Genomic DNA, 10,027 nt, shown 5'->3' on the forward strand with positions numbered 1-10,027 from the left:
GCAATAACATTTCCTGCTAGATTTAAAAAGTAGGGATCCAGTTTATCAGGGTCTGTGGATTTTGTTGTGTCCAAATGCTTGAGGGCTTTATTTATGTCTGAAACTGTGATAGGACTGAAACTAAAAGACTGACTAGAAGGATCTAGACCAACACTCTCAGCTGTAGAGGAACACTCATGTTGAGGACTGAATGACTCAAATAAAAATCCTGAGGCTATGAAATGTTCATTGAAACAATCAAGCATTTTGGCCTTGTCGGTAACTTTTTGAGAGTCCATCACAATGCTTGAGGGAAGCCCCTGACCTTTACTGTTTTCTGATAATGATTTGATAGTTTTACAAAATTTTGATGGATTATTCAGATTATGAGAAAGGTTTGAGAAAGAAAATGATCAGCTTTGGCTTTTCTAATTTTGAGAGTACATGCATTGCACAGTTGTCTGAAGACCAGCCAGTCAGAGTTCTGATTCGATTTTCGGGCTTTTGCCCATGCCACGTTGCGCTCATGGAGGATATTTGCTAAATCAGGTGAAAACCAAGCATTGTTTTGGCCTTTGACTCTGTACTTCTTTAGTGGAGCATACTTATTAATTATATTGGTAAACCCCTCATGAAATAGGTTCCAGGCACTTTCAACATCTGTACTGATATACATTTTTAATAAGATGATAAGACCAGATACATACTTAGACTGCTTTTTACCTATAGACCTTAAACAACAACTAATGTTAAGGGCCTCTTCAGCTAAGCCAACTACCTGTCTCTTGGACCCCATTCCAACGAGGCTACTTAAAGAAGCACTACCCGTGGTCAACACCACATTACTAGACACAATCAATTTGTCTTTATTAACAGGTTATGTACCACAGTCATTTAAAGTAGCTGTGATAAATCCTATTCTGAAAAAACCCACCCTCGATCCTGAGGTCCTAGCCAACTATAGACCTATATCTAACCTTCCCTTTCTCTCCAAAATACTTGAGAAGGTAGTCGCTAATCAACTGTGTGACTTCCTACATAGGAATAGTCTAGCGATCCCAATTTGTTAATATTAACGATGAATCCTCCAAATACGCCAAAGTTAGCCATGGCGTTCCTCAAGGCTCAGGGCTTGGACCAATCCTATTCTCCTTATATATGCTTCCTCTCCGCGGCGACCGATGATGTTGTGTCGTCACTCGTAAACAGGAAGCAAGCGAGTGAAGCAATGCTGCAGATAAAAGAGTTAAAATCAAGACCAGCCGCCTCTAAAACATCAGGCTATATCTTAAAACCAGCAGTAAGAACGAGGAAAAAAGCACTTTCCTTCATCATGAAGAGATCAGGCACATTAAAATCAGCGACAAGTCTGCGCTCGAGCTCCAGCAGGTGAACAGGCTCCAGGCACCGACTAGTCAGCATGAAACAGATCCTCCAGAAACGGCGAAGAAGTAAGCCGCGGTTCCAGGTAAATTTCTATACCAGCGTGATGGTCGTGATCACTTTGTCAGACAGGGATTATACGGATACTGTGCGTTTTCAGAATGCACTGCTAGGACTACAGAGCCAGTTCACTGGGGATGTCAGTCCCGACTTACACTATATGGATTTTCGTCATAAACAACCATCGAGAATGACAAATACCGACTCTTCATTAGAGTAGTAGTATTGTTCGAAAGCTCACAAAGTGATCAGATGGCAATCATCCCATGAACAAACAAATATTAATGCACAAAGAGTCACATGCAAACAGAGACATGCTGCCATCTTGGATGAACTGAAACAGTTAACCTACAGAGTGAGTTTTAACATGAATGCCAGGAATCCCCAACACTTAGCTGATTTTTCTGCATATCCCAAGCCTAACTCGTGCGCTAACAGCACCATTCGCACATTCACATCAGACGCTGCATCGTTCCTGGATATGTCTTGAAGACGCGTAGATGTATAGACACTTTGCCTGTACCTGTCTTCTTTGCAGAGACTACACTCTAGTATTAAACTGCTACAGAACCCATGATTCTGCGGATCAATACTAACTTTAAGCCCTGTCCCTGCGCAATAAGGACAAATTAAACCACCGATCAGTCCATTCAAACGCGCTACATGAATTATCAGTCACTGCTGTGCGCGCTCTGATTACCTCTGCTGTCTGAAAACTCCTGTTTTCCGAACGACATCAACACACTATGTAAAGGCATTTCATCATCTGCTGTCTTAGTTTGTAATCCCCTGTGTCTTTTTGCTAATGACAACTGTTTTCGTCTTCTCTGAGATGATTTTCGACACTCTTCTTTCGACATTTTGAACTACCGCGGAAAAGTCAGAGCACGTCACGTGACGATTCTGAACGAATCATGTTGTCAAATATTGGCATCAGTCAATGAGATTGCGCATTTAGAGTTAAATCCCCCCTTTTACTTTCACGATTGGTTGCTGATAAAAAGGAAATTACCATATTTGGTTCCGACAACATTGCACAGGAGAGAGAGAGAGCTTTCTAACGCTATATGTGATGACAGGGTGCAGGCAGCAATCGCAGCGCAGCATGATGATTTAGGACGGCAACTTTTGTTGAATTCAGGAGAAATCTACTGACGCAAACAGACAAGTGTAGTAAAATAAAGACCTAAATGTGTATTTTGGACTTTTTTTCACCACAATTCTGAAAGAATACATGTTATTGAAGACAAATAGCCCAAAATCTCAAAATTGACCAGTGAAAAAAAACTGATGTTTTTGCCTGTGAGTAAACATGATCCAGAGTGTTCTCCCCTCTAGTAGGACACTTGACATGTTGGTAAAATTTCGGGAGTACACTCTTCAGGTTGGCCTTATTAAAGTCTCCTGCGATTATATGAACACCGTCGGGGTGGGCCCGCTGCTGTTCATTTATGGTGTCCAGCAGGAGAGAGAGCGCCATGTTTACATTGGTGTCAGGTGGGATATACACAGCCATGACGATCACTTCTGTTAGCTCTCTCGGCAGAAAAAAAGGCCGGCATCTTACAGACATGTATTCGAGGTCAGGGGAACTGTGTTTACCTATGATTATCCCGTTATTACACCAGTTATCATGTACGTGCATACAGAGCCCGCCTCCTCTTCTCTTACTGGAGTCCTCAGTCCTGTCTCAGCGTAGCAGAGTGCGGCCTGCTAGCTGCATGCTAGCATCGGGTATCCCCGGGTGAAGCCAGGTTAGGGTGATAGTCAAAACACAACAGTCACGAACATAGCGGTTTCCAGCGAGTTGTAGTTCCAAGTCGTCCATTTTATGCACCAGGGATCTGTCATACAGTATGCAGTGTGCTCTTCAAATAAATGGACTTTGGGGTCAAGTGTACTCTGGTTATGGGTAGGGTTGTTATTTTCCTAGGACATCTATTGTAATAGGCAAGGAAATGTTATGTATTTTGCGCTACAATAGAGATCCGTAGTTGAGATACACCTGATGGATTGTGGGTAACTGTAGCTTCCATTGTTGATGTTAGCCACCCTGCTGTAAACACATGCAGTTGAGCTAAGAAGAGGGTTAAAATTCCATCGTAGTCTGGGTAATCATTAGCCTGGATGCCAGCCGAACTTAGCCCACGACATTCAAGGTCGGGAAGTTCGGTCTGGAATTGATCCGTTGTGGAGCAACTTTGCTCGAACCAGAGCTGTTCGGACCAATCAAATTGTCAGGGTGGGCTTTATACGATGATAGACAGATCAACAGTAATGTAATCAACCACGTCGCCAAAGAGCGCTTGGGTTGAATTTGTTTCTGTTAAAAACATTTTTGCAGCAGCAGCCCACCGTTGGACCAACTGGACTTTGGGGTCAAGTATACTGTATGTAAAAGCCCCCCTCCTGAAATTTGTCGTTTCCATTTATTTGGTGCATACAAATGTATCAGGATGCAAGAAATAAAGTGTTAGATGCTCAATGTTTCTTTGGGTAGGACCACCAGACACCCCACGGTTCCCCACTCTTAATATGTCTCCCCCCGCCAAAGCCCATTCTGAGCCAAGAAGAATCCTAAAGATGACAAATACACAAAAAAGACAGAAGAAAGAATCGTTAAAACCAAGACAGACCCTTGAAAAACGGACCCATAGATCATTTGTACAAGCAGTTTTGCCAAAGAGGCCCAGTGTTGTGAAATTTTTGCTGCCGCTTCCTTCAAAATATTATAAATTTTCATGAAATCGTAGTGACACAACTGTAGTTGGCATGCACATTATGACAGGCACCATGTCCCCAAAGGAAAACTTTGTCATCATCTGTTTTATCTTTAAAAGATACAGTTTCTTTGTTTCTTCATCTCACTTCAATTTTTCTTTTTTCTTTTATTATTCTAGTAACCAAAAGTTAAATTCTCAAGTGCAATTTGTATTTAAAAATAATTGATACCTGGCTTCTGTGTATCAATATGGTATTGACACAAAAAATATCGCCATACTATGGCGTATCCATTTTCCCCCCACCCCTGGCTTTAACAATAATAATACATTTTATTTATATGGCGCTTTTCAAGGTACTTGTTAGGGTAATTATGTATCAAAGAATGGACAAAATCACTGGAGTTTACTTAAAAGTTAATTTACTTGCATCAAGTAGAGTCAGTTTAACAGCACCAACAGCAAGTACAAGAAATGACTGAAGATTTGTTCACAACAGTGTCTTTTTATAAGAATCAGGGAGTAATATTACAAAAAAGAGAGACTGTCTTTGTCTCTGGTCAGGCCCGGCTTCTCCACATGCGCTCTGCCCTCAGGGGCATTCGGTGCTTTTCACAAGATCAGTGGCTCTCATGATTATCTAATGGGTGACTTAAATAGTTTGCACACAGACTTCATGCAAATAGGTTAACACTAAAATGAAGTAAGCACAACTTTTCTAACAGTACACAAAGACACTTTACAATGAAGCACATTAAAAGCAAGTAAAACAGTAAAACCAGTAAATAACAGCAAGTGACATTTTATGGTGAAAGGTGAGGTCTCATTAGCCAGTCACTTGCCAAAACACCTGCCTGTTTCTCCACTGGTTCTCACAACTCAACTTCTTGCAGATGGTGTTTCATTTTCTTGAATTTTGAAGGAGAGGTCCAATGAAGATTAACAAAAAGATTTAATAAGAAGATGGCATGACAAAAACAAGTTTTAACACTGCAGCGGACTGAAAAGATGCTTCTCCCTTGTGGATTTACATTTTACATTCCCAAACATTTCTAAGTTTCACCATTATATACCCTTGAAGTTGTGGGCGGTTCCTTGGATGAAAACTATCTCAATTGGTCCATCGTCGCCCAAAAGAAGGCGTTATTTCCAAATCCATGTGTTTTGAGGTTACATCCGGTCACAAACAAGATCCTACCAGACGGCCCACAGACAGAGACAACAAAAGTTGTTCCTGCTGTGTGAACAAAGAGCTTCCTTCTGTATGCTAAGTGACAGACATGATCTAATTAGCACAATAAGCTGCAGGGGGCAGGATGTTGATTGGGATGCAGTTGTCCTGCCTAATGCAGCTGCAGCGTACATTGTGACATCAAAACATAGAAGTACACTGATATCAAAGATCAGCATTGTTTTAACTTTTTAAACTCAACAATGGTCATTATTTCTAGTTTCTACATCATTATCCAAATAATGTATCGACAGGGGTCTGTTAAGCATCAGTTTACGTTTTACCAAATATAAGACTTTTACATAGGCTACGTATTTTAGACATTTGAAGTCCATACATTAAAGGGTTGAAGATCGGTTGGCAAGTCAGAAAGTATAATGACAAAAAATTTCGCAACATCATGGGTACATTGCTCATATCAAACCTGCTCTGTAATATTTGAAAGAAACAACCAAAAGAAAAGTTGAGGAGGGAAGCGAGGTGAGGTGTGCAGGTACTGACAGCTTTCTGTCTGGTCGGCTTAGAACCAGAATAACACACTTTAAGGATCTTGATGTACGTGTAAAGGATTAAAATTAGAGGACCAAAGACTACAAGACAAGTGTAAATGAGGCCATAAAGGTTATTGACTCTAGTTTCAGAGCAGGCCAGTTTGACAATAGAATAGTTATCACAGTAAATTGTGTTAATGATGTTCCCACACAGCTGTAAAGGAGCACTTAAAGATAACAAGACAGCAATTGCAAGAAAAGGGAATAACCATATTAGAGCAATAAGCAGGGCAACCTTGTTAGATGTCATACGTGTGTTATATTGCAGAGGATAACAGATAGCAAGATATCTGTCATAAGACAGAATGGATAAATTATGAAATTGTATAGCTGCATATCCATACAAACAGAAAATCTGCAGGAAACAGAACGGAGCAGAAACAGTGTGAATGTCAGAGAGGATCTGAACCAGAAGGAATGGAAACAACCCTGTACTACCATACAGTTCATTTACAAACAGGCTGCACAGAAAAAGGTACATAGGTTCATGTAAGCTTCTGTTCATACAGATAACCACAATCAGCAAAAGATTGGCACAAATTATTACAATATATAAAGATATGATAATAATAAAATATAAATATTTGAAAACCCCGGTGTCAAAAAAGGCACTTAGTGTGAAAAATAAAACCTGCGTAGCGTTTACCATGATCCTCCTGACTCTAAGAAACAAAAATTATAACATTTTACAAGATAACTTTTGTTAAAGGATTTCTGAAAGTTTAGTTAAACCTTTTAAGCTTTCTTCAGACATTGTATAGATAATGCATTGATCACAAACAGTACTCAATCAACAAACAGGAGAAAAATTAATTCCTCATACGTACCATTCCTCAAGTGTGTGTTGTAATACTAAAGGTAAGACATTACAGAACAGTTTATGACATTGCTTGAATCCTAACAATCATCTGCTTCTGTCGGACTGTGAGTCCGTCCTAACTGAGCTGAAACTATGGTTCTACGTCTTTTAACCTTTTCAAGTGAGGAGACGCCCACAGCAGCAGTCTGACCTCATTATCAGAGCACCTGATCGTTGTGGCAACGAGAAGGTGCTTGTTTCTAAGAGATGCTTGAAAAAAATAACACATTTCTGTTTTGCACAGCGCCATGAAACCATAAACATCACTGGCTCTACCTGGTTTGCTAGTTCCTGTTTGGTGCTGGAGGGAGCATTGGTTGTTGACAACGTTCACATGATTTAACTTTACAGGGTCAGACCTATGTTCCCAAATGTCTAAGATTTTTCTTAAAATTAGGCCCCATGTTCCCACAGTCCTATGTTCCCATATTTCTAGGACATTTTCAAAATTAGGTCTTGTGTTCCTACATTTCCCTTCCTCCCACAACATTTTTCATGGTTAGGGTTAGGGGAAGTGAAAATTATCTTGATGATTCCCCCTGGGGTTAGGGTTAGGTTTAGGGGTTAGGGTTAGGGGAATAAAATCTGATACAAATTTATGAAAACGGAAATGTGGGAACATAGCACCTAATTTTAAGAAAAGTCTCAAAAATGTGGGAACATAGGGCTGTGGGAACATAGGGCCTAATTTTCAGTAAAAAAAAAAAAATCTTACAAATGTGGAAATAGGGCTGCGGTAACATAGGCAAGCTCCCAACTTCACTAGCAAGACTTCAAACTTTCAATAATATCAAACAGGTTTGGATTTTGTCCTCACACTAACAGCTCACCTTCAGTCCTGTCTCACTTTTTTAGCCACGCTACATTTGAGTTAAATATTGATTTTGAATAAGCTCCAGTGGTTAGCATGGTTAGCTCCCATTGTTATAAGCAGCTGGTGATCCTGAACACGGTGGCTAACAGCTAACTGTTAGATCAGAGCTAAACTCTTCAACACAAACCCATTTTCACAGTTTGATGAAACTAACAGATCAGAAATTAGCTGAAACGTGTCACTAACCAAAAGTTTAACCTGGAGGAAACATGTCTGCATCACAACACGGAAGGAAGTTAAAGTAAACGGCTGCTGACACACACACACACACACCAGGAAGTAGGGGAAAGGGGAAGGGTGTAATCTAACAGTAAGTTTGTGACATACCTGTCTGTATCTGGGAGCTCTTTTCAAAATGTGATAAAAAGTAGTTACATATGTCTGCTGTTAAACGGTGCACCTGTTAGAATAAAAATAAACTTTATTCTATAGCATTTTTCTTAAGAAGGTTGCTGTTGTGAGTAACAAACTCAACAAAGACATGCATCTGTTTTGACTGTTAAATTGAATGGGGGTAATAGCACTGATTCAAGAACATTTAAAAGGGCGCCTGGGTAGCTCACCTGGCGCCCCTATACAGAGGTTTACTCCTCGATGCAGCGGCCACAGGTTCGACTCTGACCTGCGGCCCTTTGCTGCATTTCATTCCCCATCTATCTCCCCTTTCATGACTTCAGCTGTCCTGTCAAATAAAGGCCTAAAATGGCCACAAAATCTTAAAAAAAGAAAGAACATTTAACACGGAAGCTTATTCTGTCATGTTTAACCTGTGCTAGGGCTACGATTTTTTCTTCTGATATTAACTCACATTCAACTTGACATGAAAACTATTTCCATTTGCATATTTGTCGTACATCAAGACATCAATTTTTTATCCGATATACTGCACAAGATCGAAAGCCGTTGTACTTGATGTAACACACACATGTTGTCATTGTCCTGTATCTTTAGATGAAAATGAGTGCAAAGTTCATGGCCGATGTGTCTTCTGTGTCACTGCGATAAGAATAAAACTTCATGGAAATATGTGAATCCTACCAGAACTTAATGATGCTCAAACACTAACACATTACGTCAACCAGGTAAAGGTCATTGACAACTTTATTTCCTCTACAGGCCAAAGATCTTAAACATGTATTACATTGTTTGTGCTACAGTGAGATGTATGGTGGACAGAGAATGGGCAGTGGGGACTCTGATGTGTGATTTCGTCATGTTTACTGTATCGTTTCTGTGTCAGCGCCATCAACAACAGCAGCAGTTATTTCCATCTGTACCACAACAAAAGGTCAAACCCCAGAGGCGTCTGTGGACACTTGTACACTCTGGAGGCTCAAACCAGCTTCACCAACTGGCCAATTAGCACACTCTGCATCATGGGAGGACACTCTGCTGTTGCGATAATTACTGTTTCCAGTGTTTGTGCTCCTGTGGAGTCCGGTTTGGTTTCAGCCCGTTGACCTCCGACTGGGCCTCAGATCCAAAGAAGGGTTGCACACTTGGGAAAAATGTGTTTGGACTCGTATTGAAATAATAAACCAATAATAAACTTTACATCATGAAAAGTTAAACTGTTCTTTCAGTGTAACAATGAGACCCATAAAATTGTGAGTTCCACAACTGAAGGTGCATTAGATATAAGTAAAGTCAAGTTTATTTATATAGCCCGTTTCAAATAACCAAAGTTGACCAAAGTCCAGGTTTCCGCGGGGGTCCAGGTTTCCAGGGTGGATAACAGGTCTGGTGAATTACGGGAAGGAGCGGGTCCATCAGAGAGAGACAGTAGGCCGGCTAGCAGCTGGGTCCAGTGGTGGTGATTCTGGTCCGGTGGATGGCAGGAGTGGAGCAGAAGGAGGAGTCAGTCCAATGGCGGCTGGTGGCACAAGAGAAGGGATCAGGACAGGCAAACATACAAGTAGACTAAACAGATAGGCAAAGGTTTGTCAGGAGCAGGACTAACTGTGGCAGTCTTGACTATGATCTGATGCAGAGTGGAGGAATGACCGGGTATATGAAGCAGAGATTGATTGTGCTAGATGAGAGGCATTTGGAACCCTCACTCCCGCACACCAGACTCCACTACTGCAATTAGGACAGACAGAGGGAGGGAGAGAGGAGAGAACAGAGAAGCTACCTAGGGGCAAAAGGCCTAACAGTACACCCCTCTACCGGCGCCACCTGGCAACTGACAGGGCTTGTCAGGATGCAGCCGATGGAAATCACAGACAAGAGCGGGATCCAAGATGAAGCTTCGTGGAACCTAGGAGTGCTCCTCGGGACCATACCCCTCCCAATCCATGAGGTACCGGAAACCATGGCCCTGCGTACACTGGCCCACAGCCCACAACCCTGGGCGGAGGAGGCGGACGA

General features: G+C 41.3%; 1 protein-coding gene across 1 annotated transcript; it reads right to left on the reverse strand.

Moving 5' to 3' along the window:
* Positions 1–5,646: 5,646 nt before the first annotated feature.
* LOC116057875 (olfactory receptor 52D1-like) lies at positions 5,647–7,010 on the reverse strand. The gene has a single exon (XM_031310459.2). It carries the CDS (start codon positions 6,571–6,573, stop codon positions 5,647–5,649), a length of 927 nt encoding a protein of 308 aa, XP_031166319.1. The 5' UTR covers positions 6,574–7,010.
* Between the last annotated feature and the right edge of the window lie 3,017 nt (positions 7,011–10,027).

The sequence above is a fragment of the Sander lucioperca genome, chromosome 5 (assembly GCF_008315115.2).
Source record: "Sander lucioperca isolate FBNREF2018 chromosome 5, SLUC_FBN_1.2, whole genome shotgun sequence".
Lineage (NCBI taxonomy): Eukaryota > Metazoa > Chordata > Actinopteri > Perciformes > Percidae > Sander > Sander lucioperca.